The sequence below is a fragment of the Astyanax mexicanus genome, chromosome 17, assembly GCF_023375975.1.
Source record: "Astyanax mexicanus isolate ESR-SI-001 chromosome 17, AstMex3_surface, whole genome shotgun sequence".
In the NCBI taxonomy this organism is placed as follows: domain Eukaryota; kingdom Metazoa; phylum Chordata; class Actinopteri; order Characiformes; family Acestrorhamphidae; genus Astyanax; species Astyanax mexicanus.
Window position 1 is genome coordinate 19,422,212 of NC_064424.1, and position 19,734 is coordinate 19,441,945.

General features: G+C 41.1%; 1 protein-coding gene across 1 annotated transcript in view; it reads left to right on the top strand.

Moving 5' to 3' along the window:
* LOC103031495 (gamma-aminobutyric acid receptor subunit alpha-3) overlaps nucleotides 1-19,734 on the top strand; it is a 237,099-nt gene that overhangs the window by 34,144 nt on the left and 183,221 nt on the right. Inside the window, exon 2 of the mRNA XM_049466513.1 lies at nucleotides 17,098-17,204. Within this exon, the coding sequence (XP_049322470.1) occupies nucleotides 17,119-17,204 (86 nt within the window). The 5' untranslated portion in view covers nucleotides 17,098-17,118. The remainder of the gene's footprint in view (nucleotides 1-17,097; nucleotides 17,205-19,734) is intronic.

The following is a 19,734-nucleotide window of genomic DNA, read 5'->3' on the forward strand; positions in this document are numbered from 1 at the left end:
AAATAACATCTGCTGTTCTGGTAAATTACCTGTTTGCACCCCTGATGAAAAGCGCAGAAAAGCTGCGCTGTTTAGATAGCAATGTGCCAAAGTCAGAGCTCACCTGGCTCTTAAGCAAAAGCTAAACTTTTCACAGGCATCATTTTGTACAGAATATAATAAAGGGAACTTTTTCTACACTACTAAACTTTTAAACAAGTTTCGTCCTGGTGATAAGAAATGTATTCACCACCACCCTTCTCTAAAATTCCTCTATGTGTGGATTTGTGGATGGACTGTTCCTGTTAACAGTCTGCTCACACTCTGCACCGACATTCTCAGCTACCTGAGCAACACCTGCCTTTTCCTCACCAATCTCACTAAATGTGAATTTCACCAGTTTTCAACCTTCTGTAATGATACATTTCACAACGATCTAAATACACACTGTTCCTTTCGACACGCTTCCAGGCTGAGCAGTCATGGGAGATCAGCAGCTGTTTAATTGTATTACGTACATTTAACCTTGCTGCCTGGGCGAAATTCTGCTTGTTATATTTCTTTACTCTTATATTAAGGTGTTTGCTTTCTGTCACCTGTCTGGAGCAGAAAAGCAGATCAATGTGAGTAACTCTTCCCAGACTCATTCGACTTAGAGTTATAGTTCCTGAAGTGTTTGAAATGCTAATGGGAAGCTTTCATCATTGCATCCTTCACATTTAGTGAAAAAACAGTTGAATGGCAGTTTCTTTCAGTTTACATCCTCACCAGTGATCTGTCTTGAATGAAACACAAACAGAATGACAGTTTTACAGTTTACTTCTTGGTTGATAAGTCACCTGCTTCTAGGTCTGAGTTATATTTATATTTTTAAGACTAGATTATTTAAAAGACACAAAAAAATTAACACACCTGATAAAACCTGGTATGCTCTATCAGATATGTGAATGATTACATGTGTGCTTTGATCAGAGACTGGCGGCCCTATTTTACTGATTTATAGCATACCGGTCAATTTCGTATTATGCAGCTTGATTCAGTATTTCTGTTCGATGTGGCGATAAATATTCGTGGGGACGATATTTGTCTATGACGAAAAGTGTCTGTCCTTTCTACAGTAATTTCATCAATTATCCATGCAAATATATAAAGAAGGCTATGATGAAATGTATTGGCGTGGTCACTTTGCATAAACTGGGTTTATATTACCGATAATTTAGTAACCTCTGCAAAAAAAGCTTCATAATGTGGTTTTGTGACATGGCGCTGCTTTACGTTATTGCGTGGACATGCAGGTTTGCAACATGCTTTATGTTATTAAACTCATGAGAGCTGAACAATGGAGACGCATTGTTCTTTAAAAAAAAAGTAGCTACTGCATCTACCTCATCTGTTTTCATTTGATATATGATATATGATATATATATATAGGTAGTAATTCTCATTTGTGAAAGTTGGGTTTAATGTCACTTTGAAATAAAGTTGGAAAAAGTAAGCAATGATATTATTTTGTCATATTTTTCGAAGAATAACTGAAAACATACTTAAATGTGGTATATCATGATATATATCGTTATCGTGATATAAAAAATTCCATATCATGATATATGATTTTTCCCATATCGCCCGGCACTAGGATTCAGTGTCGGTGTGTCTTTGGTATCACGAGGGTGCCAAAAATCATAGCTGCAAAAGGTGTTCTAATTCTCTGAATTAATAATGTAAAAAATAAACTAATCAGTATGTGTCACATGCCAGTTCCTTTAAGAGGCAGGTGAGCTCTGACTTTGGCTCATTCGTATCTTAACAGTCAGAGCTTTGTGCGTCTCAGCAGAGGAAGCTGACCTGCTGTTTTTAAAAAGCAAGGGGAGCACCTATAGGAATGGACTTTTGATGTTTGACTGTTGTCTAGGTTCATTTCTGTCAGTGATGCACGTGTGTTTTCTGCTGCCAACATAGCAACACGCCAGAAATTTACCTGAACACACCAGGGCTGCACGATATATCGTTTAAACATTGTCATCGTGATGTGTGCATGCACAATAGTCACATCGCAGGACATGTGATGTCACCTAAGGTAATCAAATGAAACTCTTCATGTTGCAGTATTTTGTGATTTTCTCGGTCTCTGTGTGAGTGACAGGCTGCTGCTGTCTGTAAAGCAGGGGGGGGTGGAGGAGCTGGCTTAAACACAAAGTAACCGTTTGGCCTCCACATGGTTGGGCACATGCTTGTAAATGCAGTGGCAGGCTAAAAAAAAGCTGTGCACCTCAGTCTGGCACAGTTTTGCACATTTTTTCCAGTTAAAGCCAAAACCATGCTTTTAATCCCAGAAAAGCGCTCTTATTTACCTTTTAAAAGGCCATTTAAATGTCCGATTAAAGGGTCAATAATTGTTAAATGTTGCAGTTTTCCTGGAGTTGTGAGTGCATCTCTGACTTTAAAGCGCTGACTCCGCTCTCGGTCTGTCCGGATCTCTAAAGTGAGACAGCGTGTGGGTAGGGACGGGGCTTGTGGCAGGGCTGGTGGCGCCACAGGTTCTACATTGTTAATTATCGCGATTGTCACACGGAGCTCTTTTGATACCGGCGCCAGGCGCCGATACACCACACTATACACTAACAGTTAATGCCATACATATCTTTCATGTTGAGCTACTGCTAATTTCCAGCTAACCAGCTCTGTGGGTGCACACACATTGTTTGTAGCAATAGTTTAACAAAAGTACCACAATATAGTTGAACAATCACACACACACACAGGTTTTCAATGTTTTTAATAACTTATCTTAGCGTGGTGAGGGGGAGCCACGTTTGTCTGTCTGTCTTTTCTCTCCTGCAGCACTTCCGGGTGACCAAAGGACCAGAACTCTGGAAGCCAGCTGCCTTTGTAGTGCCTGCCTCGTTATGATCCATGATCTCATCCAATTGCTGTTAATTAAGAGTAAATTAAGGGTTGTGAAGAGACTAGGGTTTTGTAATGTGAACGGATGTGTTGTGTGTAATATGTGTAACAATTTGACTATTTGTAAATCTTGCCATTGTTTTGTAAATTGGGAGATTAATGGGGTTTTGTAGGTCTGCAGCTGTTTAGGGTTAATTGTAGGGGAGGGGCTAGTTGGTATTTAAGCCCTTAGAAAGGGGGGTTGGGGTGGCCATTTTGCAACAGCAGTTTGGGTTGTAGTTCTGAGCTGTGCAGTTTGTTTTTCAGACTGGGAAGTTTATGTTAGTTATATGTTTGTTTTCCTTTTGTTAGTTTCATTGGCCTATATTACTTGTAGCACTTTGAAATTTCAACTTTATTTTTGTTCATTTTTGTTGTGTTCATTTGCTCACTTTTGGCACACTCGGACTATAAATAAACACCTTCCTTGCTTTGGAGTTGCAACTTTTGGCTGTGTCATCATTTTGTCACGGAACCCATGTGACAGCGATATATATTGTTGAAAAAACAACATTGCAATGTCAATTTTTTCCAATATCACCTCACCAGCACACCAGTCAGTGTAGATATATACCAACATTTTGATGCTATTTTAACAATGCAGGCTCAAAGCATGAAAATAGACTGTTGATGGGGTGTAAAATAGGGCCCTGGGTCTTGACACAAGTGGGTGTAAAATTGTTACTTTTAAGTTAAAATATCTAAAACGATCCAAACTGAATCATGCTGTTTAATATGCTCTAACACTATTCTAATCACTTGAAAAAAGTGATTAATCAAAGGATTAATACAAAATTCTAGAATTCATATTGTTAGTGTAATTGTTAGGCAAGCTTCAGCCACAATATTAAAAGAGCAGAGATTAAGCAGAGTGTTTGATTGAGATGTTAAGTTGTTCCACTCAGAAATATCTAAATCTCTGCTCTTTAGTCGCCATCTTACTTCTCAGAAGCCTGCAGTTGCAGTTGCCTCGCACTCGGAAGTAGGGCTGGATGTGAGATGTCACTTAAGGCAATTAAATCAAACACGTCATGTTGCAATGTTTTGATTCTTGACACAAGAAGTAGATACACAGTGCAGTCTCTGTGTCTGTGTAAGTGACAGGCTGCTGCTGCCTAAAAAGCACAAGGTGGAGGGGGAGCGCGATGGAGGGGCAGATATAAACACAAGGTACCCACAAGGCCTCCATCCACATTTACATTACATTACATTTGGCAGACGGTTTTGTCTAAAGCGACTTACAATAGTGAAGTACATAGAGTAATAAAAGTGAAAGGTAAAAACATCTTTAGATAGGGCCTAAAGGAGGTCAAAGGGAAATAAAGGGATAGAGAAGTGAAGGAGGGGAAGAAGGAAATGAGGTAAGAAGTAGTTAGAGTTTGTTAGAGGTGTTAGGAGAGTAAGTGCTCTTTGAAGAGCTCTGTCTTCAGGAGTTTATTAAAGATAGTGAGAGATTCTCCTGATCTGGTAGTGGAAGGTAGTTTGTTCCACCATTGGGGAACTCTGTATGAGAGCAGTCTGGATTGCTTTGTGTGGATTGTGTTTGGTAAAGCGAGGCGACGTTCATTGGAGGAGCGCAGCACCCTTGAGGTAGTGTAAGCCTTCAGGAGTGATCAGTGCAGGTAGGAAGGAGCTGTTCTGTCATCACCTTGTAGGCGATTGTAAGAGCTTTGAATTTGATACGAGCATCAACTGGTAGCCAATGGAGCTCAATGAGCAGCGGGGTGACATGTGCCCGTTTTGGATGGTTGAAGACCAGACGTGCTGCTGCGTTCTGAATCATTTGGAGTGCTTTTACTACACAGGCCGGGAGGCCAGTTAGCAGGGCATTGCAGTAGTCGAGGCGTGAGATGACCACTGCTTGTACCAGGAGTTGTGTGGCCTCTTGCGTGAGAAATGGACGAATTTTTCTGATGTTATAAAGCGCAAAGCGACACAATCGAGCAACTGAGGCCACATGGTGCGTGAAGGAGAGCTGGTTGGGCACGTGCTTGTAAATGCATTGGCCGACGAAAAGTTGTGCACCTCAGTCCAGCACAGTTTTGCGCAGATATTTCCTGTTAAAGCCAAAATTGGGCTTTTAAGAAAAGGTCCTGAGAGGTTGCTTTTAGATCATTGCTACTGCTAGATTTGCCTCTACATTTTAATATTCAGTCACTTTTTGAAATTTTCTGAATGTTTAAATATGCTGACTCATACTGACTGACTTATTTTGGAATGATTGCCCTCATGTTTGGGTGGCTGTCTTGTATCATCTGGATATTCTGAGATCTAGCTTGTAGTGACGTGCCTGACTTTCTCTTTTTTTTCATGTATTCACTTTAGCACAACAACAATGCCACAAATTGTTTTCCTGCATACAAATCTAGGATTTACTAAAAACAACCGATCTGCTGCTCTTTCATCTCACTCTGCATGACAACAATCCAGCCTGTTTATAGATATGAGGGACAGTTTAGTGGGAATAAATCTGAGTTTCTTGGACTGTGGTGGAGCAATTTGGACCAATTTTGCCTGAATAAATTGCAGAGAGACAGAATATGCAATGCTGATTGTAGGTCACAGCAGTGGATAGTCATCCTTTTAAAGCATTAAGGAATCACTGCACCTCTGTTATTCCTTTGTATGTTAGTGAATTATATATTTCCTTATTTGGGAATATGGTTAAAGGCCTACAAAGGCCTGGATTTGATTTGATTTTCTGAGAACAAATAGCATCCTACAATAAATTAACCCATTTTTACTCAGATGAGTCATTCTCTAGGCAGGAATATTCAGGGCCTATTTTAACGAAATAAAGCACACTGGTCAATTGTGTATTGTGGAGCTGAATTTAGCTGTGTTGGTGTGTCATTGCTATCGTGAGGGCACATTAATAAAAAAGCTATAAAAAGTGTGGAAGTAAGTAGTCGTAGATATGTAGTAGTGCAGTAAAAGAGTAATTTAAGTATAGGAGATAGCGGGTATCAGCAGATATGATAGTATTAAACATAAACCTGTGCAAGTGTTGTATTTAAGTAAGGCTAGTAGTGTAGTGACCGGGGGTGCAAATGTACAGGATGTACAGTAAAGTGACCAGTAAAGTGTAACTTGCCATTCCCAATAAGAGTCAGGTGAGCTCTGACTTTGGCACATTGGTATCTTAACAGTGCAGCTTTTTGTGCGTCTCAGCACAGGACACTGAACTGCACGTTCACACTCATTTAAGGGAACAGCAATATTATTTTATTCTTCATTCTGTTTATTATTGAGCTAAAAGTCAAGTTTGTGCTCTAGTTTTACTGTGTCATGGCTACACTACAATTTCATATTCTATAAAATGCTTCATCCTTTAAGACCAGCTAAGCACAGCTGCTAACAAATGATACATTTTTCTTTGGTAGTTTCCTTTTTAAACCAGCTGTGATTCAACAGTGAAATGTGTGGCAATTGTGTATAGTAGTGACTCTTGAACTGCAGATAAAATATATTTTTTATGCACTGCTGTAGAGCAGTTCCACACTGCATGTGTCTTCACTGCTGTGTTTTCTTCTGAAAACGAGTCTCAATGCTGCAGGCTGTGAATAATGTGCATTTACTGCACTCCTGTCTCAGAGACGCCACGGTTAACAGGAAACAAAAGATCAGGCTCAAAGTGGCGTATAGCTGATTCGCTAGAATATGCCTGGATTGGGCCCGATCTCGATTTGATGTATTGCTTTATCAGCTATTGATCTTTTGGACTTTTCAGCACAGCAGTCTGCAGAGTTCAGAATGGTGCAATAGGTGTAATAGTGAGTGGAGTGAGTTCTGCAGATAGAGACGCTTCGATAATGAGTGAGATCATTGAAGGATGGACAGTAGGGGTGATTATGTTTGAAGGATGGACATTCGATTTGATTATGATTAAGAGGTGTGAGATGCAATTTTAAAACAACATTCAATGCATTTTTATGCATCTTTTTCTTCTATACAGAATTGTATTTCTTGTTGCATGACTATTTGGTACTTCTAAAGTAAAGTATCTGTAATGATCCGTGATGAATACCGCTAGTTAATAGGCTCTTTAGACACTATTTCTATTTACTTGAAAAAAAAAAATAATAATAAATCAATTAATTAAATGATTAAAACTTTATTAAAAAATTCTAAGATTCATGTTGTTAGGCTAATGGTTAGGCAAACTTCAGCCACACATTTAAAAAAGCAGAGATTTAGATGTTTTTGATTGTATGTATAGATGTTCCACTCTTTCGTCGCCTGCAGTTGGAGATGCTTCGCAATCGGGAGGATATAACTGAATATGAATGTGACCTCAATAATATTTGATAACATGATATCTATCTATCATATATATTGTGTTTATTTGTATGTTTGTTCACATAAAGCTCTGGAACAAAAATAAGAGACCACTTAAAAAAAGAGTTTCTTTGATTTTACCAAGCTAAAAAAAGATGGATGATCACAAGCCATCAAACCAAGCTGCTAAACTGCTTGAATGTTTGCACCAGGAGTGGCACAAAGTTATCCAAAAGCAGTGTGTAAGACTGGTGGAGGAGAACATGCCAAGATGTATAAAAACTGTGATTAAGAAACAGGGTTATTCCACCAAATATTCATTTCTGAACTCTTTCTCACTTTATGAATATGAACTTTTTTAGGTTTTTTTTGCATTATTTGACATCTGAAAGCTCTGCTTCCTTTTTTGTTGTTTCAGCCATGTCTCATTTTCTGCAAATAAATGCTCTAAATGACAATATTTTTATTTGGAATTCGGGAGAAATGTTGTTGGTAGTTTATAGAATAAAACAACAATGTTCATTTTACTAAGAAACTGATTCAGAAACAGAAGTGGTCTCTTAATTTTTTTCCAGAGCTGTATATAAGAGTGAACAGTATTTTAGCCAATGCTGCTTAAACAAACTTACCAATGCTTCAATAACTGTGACTCCATACACACATAGTGTAAATTGCAGTAGGTTACAAAATAAGTATATTGTTCCCAGACAATTAATAATATAAATGTTGTGGTCTTCAAAATGGTATGATTGTTTTTTTATGCTATTCTGTTACCATTATGTCTGTGGAATTCAATGGCCTTAAAATGACAAAAACATTGTGTATCACAATAATTTCTGAGACGATATATCGTCAGGCCTTATTCAAAACCGTCCATGTCTGGATTGAGATGCACCTAAGAATGGAAAATTTCCCCCAACTCTAATGGACAGTCTGGTTGGAGCTGACAGAAAGGCTACAGTAACTCTTATTAGATTACTACTCTGTACAAACAACTTTAGTCATCAGAAAAGCATCCCAGAATGCACACAACGTCCAATGTTGTGGTGGATGGGATACAACAGCAGAAGATCCATCTGGTGCCACTTTTGTCAGTCAAAAACAGAAAGCTGAGGCTGCAATAAACACATTGAACAATTAAAGACGATTGGAAAATGTAGCCTGGTCTGATGAATCTGATGACTTCTGCTCTGGCTCATAAATGGTACCAATGTACCAACTTCCAATGTTCCAACAGCCTTTATCCATGGACACAACATTTCTTCTGTCAGCATTCCAGAATGGTGGATGCAGTGATGTATTGACTTGGGGAATATATTGGACCAATAACCATAGAAACATTTTTTTGTCAGTTAGGCTGCTTTACATGTCGGTAGGTCAATATTTTGTATGGCTGTTAATGGGTGTCCTGCAGGCACCATTTATATGCAGCAGACACTTCCAGCTGCACATTTCTGTGCATAGTTCCCAGAAAGCACTGCAAAAGTGTCAGAAAAAGGGCAAAACTGATGAAATGTGCCTTTAAGTGTTGTACTCTATTTGCACACTTTACCCAAACTGAGCTTAGCTGTACCATTTGACCTTTGTGAGGAGGATGTCAGGAGCTACCTGACTGGATTCTTAAGTGCTGCTTTCACATGTCGCCAACTTCAGTGTAACTGTTTGACCTTATTGGAGACAGTTACACAGTCATGACAATTACAGCTTCTAAAAATGGTTACTGCATCCCAAAATGTCATGGCTTACATAAAACTCTTATGACTGTTTGAGACAAAGACACATTGTTTTTCTTGATTTGCCTCTCTGCTTCAAATCAAAGTTGCAAATCAAACCAATCTAATGTGATTAAAATACAGATTCCACTTGGATTTGAGGACACATGTTCATACATTATTTTAACATTGCAATCACAATTTTTTTTAAGTGCGATAGTAACATACAGGGGTTGGACTATGAAACTGAAACACCTGGTTTTAGACTACAATAATTTATTGTGGCGACGGACAGTTCTGGTTGAAACAGGAGAGTTGAGGTGCACATTGAATTCTGCCGTGATTTGAGCAGCCGTGGTTTCATGTTTTTTTGGATACAATCAGGGTTAGCACATGAAAATCCCTTTCAGACAACTTCCTCTTGCATCCACAGTTAATCCTGTTGGATGTGGTTGGTCCTTCTTGGTGGTATGCTGACATTACCCTGGATACCGTGGCTCTTGATACATCACAAAGACTTCCTGTCTTGGTCACATATGCAACAGCAAGACGTGCCCCAACAATTTGTCCTCTTTTGAACTCTGGTGTGTCACCCATAATGTTGTGTGCATTGCAATATTTTGAGCAAAACTGTGCTCTTACCCTGCTAATTGAACCTTCACACTCTGCTCTTACTGGTGCAATGTGCAATTAATGAAGATTGGCCACCAGGCTGCTCCAATTTAGTCATGAAACCTCCCACACTAAAATGACAGGTGTTTCAGTTTCATTATCCAAACCCTGTGACTGCACGTGTAATACCAGGGCAATGTCAAATTATATTCAACACATCACAATGCAGCTTTTTTGCAGGACAATCCCCAGTGTTTTCATTTTCCATGACAGATCTACCAGAAGCAGAGTATCCCCAACAAATATATTTTATTTTACTCCAATCTTGTACACTATATAATGACATGTTGACTTGTTGGGTCATTGGCTTCTGGTTCTTGACTCTATGCTCCAATTGTGCAGTTGTACTAGGTTTGCTGCTATATGTTTAAACACCTTTCAATTATGCAGTTACCACTGGTCAACATGAAAACAAGAGTTGTTAGAAAACAAGAATAGAACATAAAGTTTAAGGCCCTATCGTACATCCTGCGCAAGGCGCGATTCGATGCTTGTTGCCATCTTACACCCAGTCAACAGTCTATTCTTACACCTTGTGCAGTTAGAATAGCAACCGAGTTTAGGAATGAATCTACACTGATGGGTGTGGTAGTCTGAAAGTGAGGTTTGTTTAGGTAAATATCTGGTCTATCTTGGCGGCGGAAAATACAGGTGCGCCACTGACCGATTTAAACCATGACAACAATCAACAGTCAGCCGCGCAATCCTATCTTAGCCATGCAGGAGCGCCGTGCGCACTGTGCACCCCTGGAGCGCATACACCCCCGCTCCTTACACACACAGACTTTAGCCTTAACAATAAACAGAATATAGAATAAAGTAACATTGCTGTTCCCTCAAAGGAGCTGCTGGTGAACACACAGGTCAAGTATCCTCTGCTGAGATGCACAAAGCGCAGCACTGTTAAGATCCCAATGCGCCAAAGTCAGAGTGCACCTGCCTCTTAAAGGAAAAGACAAGTAACCCACTGATTGGCTTATTTCATGCTACACCCAAAACACACCCATTAATTAATTAAGAGAGTCAGTACATGCCTTGTGCTCCTTCATTACAAAGGGACTGATAGGTAAAGGAAGACCATTAGCCTTGATGGTAGTAGAATTGTCACTAATCTTCAGAAAAATCCTCAACTGTTTCTCAGACAGATCAGAAACAACCTTCATGAGGTGCGAGAAGACATGTCAGAGACTTTCTATCTGCAGCAAACTTCATAAACAGAAATGAAAGAAAGCTATACACTATTTTGCCAAATCATTGTACTCAGGTTCCAATCACTTCCATGGCACCAGGTGTATAAAATCAAGGACGTAGACATGTGGTACTGTAATAGGATGCACCTTTTCAAAAAGTCTTGTCATGAAATTTCCTCACTACCAAATATTCCACGGTCAACTGTCGGTGCTATTATAATAAAGTAGAAGCGACTAGGAACGAATCTCATCCTGTTAACGTCTTGTTAATGCATAGTGTGCCAAGCTCATCAACATTCCTCCAAACTTCTTGTGGCCTTCAAGGAATCCCAGAGAGCTTTATAGAATGGGATTCCATGGCCAAGCAGCTCCATCCAAGCCTTATATAACCCAATGCAGTGCAAAACCACTAAGCAGAATGACCAGAATTTAGTTTTCAGAGAAGATTTTGTATTTAAAATTCTGGAGCAATGTCTTTATCTTGGTATCTTTACCATAGTCTTGGTACACCAGCAGAACAGACTCTGCATTATTCTGGTGCATTCTTTTTACGCCCAGTGTGTATGACTGCCATTTAGGCCTGTTAACAAAAGAGAGATTTGGTATGGCACAGCCTCCATGCTAGCTGGACTGCGAGATACGCAAGTAATGCCAGTTTTCAGCCTGCCATTATAAAGCATTGATAAAGCAGATGTCCCACAGCTTTTCCTGCCCAGATAAATCATCAATTATCCAGAATTAGTTTTAACATAGCACCATTAATATAAAAGATTAAGCAACAGTCATTTGGAGCCTAACTGAAACATTCTGGCTCATCTTTTGTGTTTTTAAGGGATATGCCAGGAATGGTGACTGGCACATGTATTCACTGGCATATGTAGTCTTTCAGCAGTCAGCAGTAACTCAGTTGTGGCTGTTGCGTGCATTGTAATATAAGCAGGTCTGTTGATTGTGAAGTTGAAACCCCCGTGCCCTCTCTGCGGTGGGTTTATCTTTGCTTCCATTGCTCAGTTCCTTATAATTGAGTAGACTGAATCCCTTAAAGAGACTTAGCGTTTGATGGCAGATCTCGGCGAGAAATCTCTTCGCTGCACTCTCCCAAGACACAGCTGCTACACTGAATTAGTGTCACAGTCCACTGATCAGCTAGAAGACCTATGGGGAGCAAATTAAGCTTTGCGGATTGGCCTGATGCGCTGGTCATGCTCAAGATTGCAAGGCTTACGGAAAAAAAGAAGAAGAAGAAAAAAGAATGGCAATATTTTTGCTGAATTAACGAGTTAGCGAGTTTGGAAACAAACACATTTGCACATCCAATTTGCTCTTCTTTAAGTCTTCTAAAAGAAGCCGTTGCCTGGTATGGGACCAGCTTTATTATAGGTCTTTTTGACATTCAATTTAGATTGAGCTTTAAAACCCAGTGCAATCACGAAGCACTAGCGCTCTAAATGGGCTTGTTTTTGGAGCGAAGCCTCTCGAAGAGGCTGAATCGGGGCAGGGTAATCAGAGGCTTCGAATGCTGCCATGTTGTTTTTCATTTAAGAACAGCACCTGTCAAGATTTGCCACGGAGACGATTGAAAGAACTACCTTTCAATTATTAAATCCCTGCCATGCTGATGCTTCTCCTGGGGGCATGCGCCTTTAATGGGGTTCAATTAGCCAGGTGCTCGTTGGACTTTCTCCCCAGCATCTGCATGTGGCAGGACAGTGATGGACAGCGCACCCTGCAGCACTGCGTTATTGACACAGTCTGCTGTAGAGATAAAGTCGGTTGAGGTCTCTGACCTTTCAAATTGACGCTTTGACAGGCTTTGCTGGTCAGCCTCCAGCTCTCCTCAGTATTGCTGTTTTCAGTTCCCATGCTAAAACACTGACACTACATACAGACGTACAGACAGGTACAGAGTATTTTGGACAGCGACACATTTTTGTGATGTTGCCTCTGAACATCTCCTTAGTGGATTTAAAATGAAGTGGTTAAATTAGGGTTATCAGTAGGGCTGCGTATTGGCAAGAACTTGGTACATGTCACGATACTTGGGTTACAATTCAGTATATTGCATTATATAGTGAAACTGTAAGCAAGGCGATATATTGCGACTGTTTAAATACATTTTTAGGTTATATAATATAACAAAACAAAACTAGATAGTGTGATACTTTAGTATATCAATATTGTCTTACACATCTATTTTACAATACTAATGCATTCATTGTTTAGTAATTACAGCCATTTTAACATAGTCCTGCCATTTTCATTGGCTCATAAATGGATAATAAATGTCTTCTTGTTTACTGGCTGTTCTGACAGATCAGGTCTGTCATTGATTTATAAGTGTAGGAACAAGAACGTGGTTTTATTGTTATGGCTGATTAGTATTATGAATATACAGAGCTGGTGGTGACTAATTGATCAGTTATTGATTGAGCTTTTGAATGTCTTAATCTAAAGCTACATATTTGAATAGGATACTTTTAAAAGTACTTTAAAACACAAACCAGCATGCACTGGACTGGAGAAAGTAGGCTAAAAGCAAACAGACAAGCCATGTGTTTTTAAATAAACTACATTATATTGCCAATAGTAGATAATTAGATAATTGCTTATCCAACCAAATCTTTGAACTCAATTGCCACAGATGTATAAAACCAAGCAAGTAGGCATGCAGACTGCTTCTACAAACATTAGTGAAAGAAAAAGTCGCTCTCAGGAGCTCAGATATGTTATATAATTTACGGAAACTGCTGACCTGAAAAACCAATGATTTATAAAGAAGGTTGATCATGAAATGTTGCATAATGGGAGGGCTTGGGAATGCCCACAACTTTTTAAGTTGTGAGGTGATACCTTTAAAGTGTGAGTCAACCCAATAGTGGGTGCTAAGGATGCCTGTATGAGTATGTAATAGAGTGGTCATAGAGTGGACGCAGTTTTTGTTTAAAAACTGCAGCAGCACTGCTGTGTCTGATCAGTCGGTTCATTGTTCCAGAGCAACACACTGCTAACACTACTAACCCTCAACCACCACCCTGTCTCCACTATGCTCTGTGCTATAAGGTCAGTGGAGCTGAGGAAATGACTGTAGACACTGTGGACTGTGTGTCCATTGCATTAACCGTTATATATAATGTAATAATATTATAATGAAGCACCTTATATTAAGTCTACACTTCAGTTAATTGCCTCGTTTCAAATCCATTCAGAACGCACTCCTCTGCCGTTGTGCTTCTGCTGGCTCTAGCAGGAGAGGACTATTCATTAGCAGCTTTTGTCTTCGAATGTACATTCGCCTACAACTCTAACAGGAGCTGAAGGGCCGCATTGTGCCGTGCGGCGTACATCTGAGAACGGCACACGTCTTTTGACTGAGGCTAACCTTCATGGTGCACAAAGCGCTCGCACTGTCCTGCGGATTTGACGTGATTTGTAATGGTGCCAAGCCCTTAAGGGCGAAGAAATTAAAATCCCAGATCAATAGGAGAGATGAAGGACTTATTTACCATGCTTCTCCTGCCTCTACAATAAGGCGGCATGTTTGGTAACAGACCAATAAAATAGAGCGAGCCGTGCAGCGTAACTCTCAGCCTCCAAGGAGCATAATGTCTTTTCACCTTTTAAATTAAGCTAAGCCACGGAGGCACGGAGTCGTGGGCTGCCAGCGTGGGCAATATCTTATTTTCCCTTTGCCATTCAGAGTCAGACTTCTACCTTTTAGTTGTTGACTAAATTTCCATTAATTCCTGGAGGCAATTCATCTGAAAGATAACCATACATATTTGTTGCGAGGAAATATGTAGGAAATAAGACCTTTGCATACTAGTGGGGAAAAAAAAATACAGTCCTTCTGAAAGCAACTGCCAGCATCTTGGCTTTTGCTAAGAAATTGCTGCATGTTTACGGACTGTTAATACAGCTTGGCCTACGACTGCTTTTTTTGACTGATTGTATTTCTTGCATTTGGATCGAGGTCCACTTGTTATTCCTCTGTAGAGCTTGTGGGAACAGAGGTCTTTAGTACAGTCTGCATATAAATGTTCCCATTAATTTCCCTTTCCGCTTAATACAACACGCCCTACAGGAAAGAAAATCTACTGAGCCGACCTCCTTATCAATATGTGACTGTTGTAAAAGTTAGCTAGCAGAAAAAAAAAAAAAAAAAACTAGGGACGCAGGATGACAGGATTAGAATCATGTCGATACTGACAAAATATTTGCTGTTATATGGCTGTTATTTCAAGGCAGAAATAGCTGAATGCTGGTCCACTGTGGTAAAAATATGCATTTTATGCTTTCTTCTTCGTAATTTGTAAATAAAGACAAATTTATACTTCGTGCGCTACACAACGGAGCACGTTTGTACTTCTGTGTTCGCGTATCAGTGGATCTGCACCACTTTGCTTTTTAAACTGTGAAGGCAGGAATGTGTGGGCGGGAACACAAGGCATGGTGGACCAATCTCAGCTGTGGCTGTCCAGGACGCATAGTTACATTCGCATGGAGGTGCACATTATGATACAATGTAGGCTATGGCGTAGGATATGTGGCAACCCATAGCCTACTGCGTAAGTTCAATGCAATGATTTGATCGGTTGCATTTGGATTATGGTCAATCCAGGCACTTTTTAGTGAATTGAGTATTGGCCATTTTAAGCCTTATCCAGTTCCTATCCTCTTAACTGACTGTAGAATAGTCCTCTAAGCATTATAAATTTGCGGGTTTTGTTACATTTGGATGTCCTTCACAGCCTGCAGCCTGTACTAAAGACCTCAGCGAAATTTACTTCTTCTTGTTGTTGCTGCTAACAGTCTGGATGGTCTGGTTTATATTTGAAATAAAGAATGCATGACAAATTGGAAAGAGGAAACTTGTTTTTCTTTTATTGTAAACATCTCAGCTTGCTTATAAGGATGTGTGAATTACAACATGTGTTTAGTATTGCACATGTGCTCACAATGGGGGGATGACCATTTAAATGGCCTGGGGGAAATATGTAACAGTAATGTATTCAGTAATGTGTACACTGTCCCTTTAAGAGCTCCTTACACTAAGCGCTTGGGCACATATGTAGCTATGCTGAGAGCGTAGAGAACCAAAGTGTGGGTTGTGCTGTACCACGGAGATCACTGGACCTAGCTCTGTTCTTCTATTTATTTTATTTCTGTAAGTAACGCCATAAATGTGCTTTGGTGCTACATTAGCTCATGTATGAACTGATAAATAAGCGAGTTGAATACCTCCAGAGCAACACTAAGTGTGCTATCTGCTCCATGTGCTTCATGTTTCACCTGCCTCAAAGCTCATTATCTGGGTCGGTGCTTGAAGTCTGAACCAAGACTGGCTCTGGAACGTTAAAAGTGGGCACTGCACACCGGGGGATGTCTCCTCAGTCATTGTGTTGTCCTTATTGGAGCTTTTCAGTCATTAAAGCCAACCTTTTTGAAAATGTTAGTGCTAGACAAAGGACATGGACAATGGGATTTAGGTTTAGGCTTGTGTCCTTGCCCTTTAAGCACTGAAGTTCCTCCTTGAATTGTTTACATTTTTTTAATTATATTGTGCACTGTAGACAGAGAAAATTGGAAGTTGGACACTGCTTTTTACTCCATCAAAATCACATAATTAATTATTTTTTTCCTCATTACTCTCCTTGAATTAACTTTTTTTGGAATGTGTTGCAGGCCTGAAATTCCAGGGAGGTTAGTCAGACTGTGTTATACGATATTAAACACACTGTAACACACTAATGTTAATCCGTAATGCTAATTCACTTAATGTAGTCTTATCTTCTATATTCATGTTTATTTTTCATGTTTATTTTTATATTTCAGTATTGGAAGACGCATGCATCAAAAACACTGCATCTTGGCGCCGGGCCCACAATTCCCATATCGGTGCATCTCTATAAAAAACCTGCAGGCGTGGTGGAATCTCTGATGGTCCTTATCAAATCCTCTGCACTGCTGCACTGCCGAGCTCTTTCCAACAAACAGATGTGATTCACAGACTCGCGCCGTAGTACGTCAATGTGTTCAGCAGATCGTCTGCCACCATCAGAAGTGGTAGAGTGAACAGGAAATCCATTTGGACGGCGTGGATGGGGCTGATTCGCACGGGCCCGAGTGCTAGTGCCAGTTTCCTCCATGTGGGAGGGCGTTGCTTCTCGCAGGGCTGCTGAGAGCATGTGTTCAGCAAATGCTAATGTGTCACTTGCAGCGTCGCGGGGTGGATGTCAACAAAACAGTCGCCAATTAATCACGAAACGGCGTCTTACGCTTCACTAATTTGCTTGTTCTCACCCTCCTCTCTCTTCACTCTGCAGGCTTCCTGGGCTTGGAGTGATATGGCTGGCACTCCCAGCAAGCTCGCCGCACTCGTCCCCTGCGTGTGGATTCTTGCGACGCTCCTCGACCCCAGCACTCAAAACGGGTAGGATGACTCATCAAACCCTCCCTCCATCTTTTCCCCATTTCCCATTCCGTTCCCCACACCACCCCCCTTCCATTCCGCTGGCTTCAGGGATGTGTCGCACCTAATGCCTTCATTAATAATGTTCTATTACTGTAGCAGGGGCTTTATGATGTGAAAAATGCCATTTGAGCCAACCACAGCTGGGCGTGAATCGCTCGTGCAAACCGCCAACGAATTGGATTTTCGGCAGCGTAACAGGCTCCATAACAAGTGTGACTCAATAAACCTGGAGAGAGGGAGAGAGAGAGAGTCAAGGAAGGGAACCTGAGGGATGCAGAGATGGGGACTTAGCCCAGATCACCTTGTGCCAGTGCCAGTCAGCCTTTATGGCCTATTAACCTTCTTGTATGAATCACAATTATCATTGTACTTCAGGCCCAGGGCTTTCAGAAAGAGAGGTATGTGAAGCTCAGCGGCTTCAGGAATTCAAAAGGACACATTATTATTTGATTCTTGTTCCGTCGCCTGCTGCGCCTTTTACTGTGACCTTCTTTCCTTCATTCATAGTGTTACTACTACAGATAGAGTACAGTATGTGCAGATAATGTACTGATAAATGTTTCACTGATCTACAAACCAGCCAGTTCAGAAACAGCTTCTTCCCACAGACCATTCAGCTGCTGACTAGCCAGTAGCTGTATATCATTATATCATTACCAGTCAAATACTGTATAGACATCATACCTCAGTCAATATGAATGTGGAAGTCCAAAGGCAAACCACATCACACATTCATGAACCTGTATGAACACACTTTTTTTTACCCCACTACCCAACCTAATGCATACACAATACAGAAATGTCTCAATGCCTGTGGACACCACTTCTAACATATCCAGTACTTTTAGTTGAATCCACTATGCACCCACTCTGGAATGTTCTCTGGAATGATGATGTTCAATCCATAACTGCTGGTATGAGTTGGGGAGTAGATAATGTGAGATGTGATGGTGATTATTCAACACACTGACCTCACTAATGGTGCTTTCCCACTGCATGGTACCTACACTCCTCGACTCAAATCTACTCTGCTCTTCAGCTTTTCCATTAGGCAAATTCTGTACCTGGTATCTGGATCCAGCTCCTTTTTAGCAACAGTTAGAGAGAGACAGAGTGAGTGAGAAACAGAGTGAGTTAGCGAGAGACAGAGCGAGTGGAGAGATGGAGGGACAGTGTGAGTTAGCGAGAGACAGAGCGAGTGGAGAGATGGAGGGACAGTGTGAGTTAGCGAGAGACAGAGCGAGTGGAGAGATGGAGGGACAGTTTGAGTTAGCGAGAGACATCATGGGTGTGAGAGAGAGAGAGAGAGAGAGAGAGATACAGCTCAAGTAAAAGAGAGGGAGAGACAGCTCAAGTTAGCAAGAGACAGAGCGAGTGGAGAGATTAAGAGAATGCAAGTGAGTGAGAAAGAGAGCAGAAGTTAGCAAGAGACAGCACGAGTTAGTAAGAGACAGAGCCTGTGAGAGACTGGAAGAGACAGCGTGAGTTAGCAAGAGACAGAACGAGTGGAGAGAAAGAGACAGTATGAGTTAGAGAGAGACAGAAAGAATGGAGAGATGGAGGGACAGTGTGAGTTAGCGAAAGACAGAAAGAGTGGAGAGAGGGAGGGACAGTGTGAGTTAGCAAGAGACAGAGCAAGTGGAGAGATGGAGGGACAGTGTGAGTTAGCGAGAGACAGAAAGAGTGGAGGGATGGAGGGACAGTGTGTGTTAGCGAAAGACAGAGCGAGTGGAGAGATGAAGGGACAGTGTGAGTTAGCGAGAGACAGAGCGAGTGGAGAGAGGAAGGGACCGTGTGAGTTAGTGAAAAACAGAAAGAGTGGGGAGATGGAAGGACAGTGTGAGTTAGCGAAAGACAGAGCGAGTAGAGAGAAGGAGGGAGTTTTTTTTGTTCTTGGTAAAGAAGGCAAGTTTGTGTGTACCAGAGCCCTGAGAGAGCACAACAGTCAGTGTGAGTTAGAGCGAGACAGAGCAAGTGAGAGAGAGACAACATGAGTTAGTGAGAGACAGAGCAATTGAGTAAGAGGAAGAGACAGTGTGAGTTAGCGAGAAACAGAGCAAGTGGAGAGAGGAAGAGACAGTGTGAGTTAGTGAGAGACAGAGTGAGTGAGAGAGAGGGAGAGGCAGCAGGAGTGAGAGACAGACAGCCCAAGTTAGCGAGAGACAAAGCGAGTGAGAAAAAAGGAAGTTATCAAGAGACAGCCTAAGTGAGAGAGAGACTGCGTAAGTTAGCGAGAGACAGAGCGATTGAGAGAGAGGGAGAGACAGCGCGAGTCAGAGAGAGACCGAGTGATTGAGAGAGAGGGAGAGACAGCGCGAATGAGAGAAAGACAGCACAAGTTAGAGAGAGAGACACCATGAGTAACGAGAGACAACATGAGTTAGCCAAGAGCGTAAGTTAGCGAGAGACAACGTGAGTTAGCGAGAGACAGCGCGAATTAGCAAGAGTCAGTGCGAGTGAGCGAGAGACAGCGTGAGTTAGCAAGAGA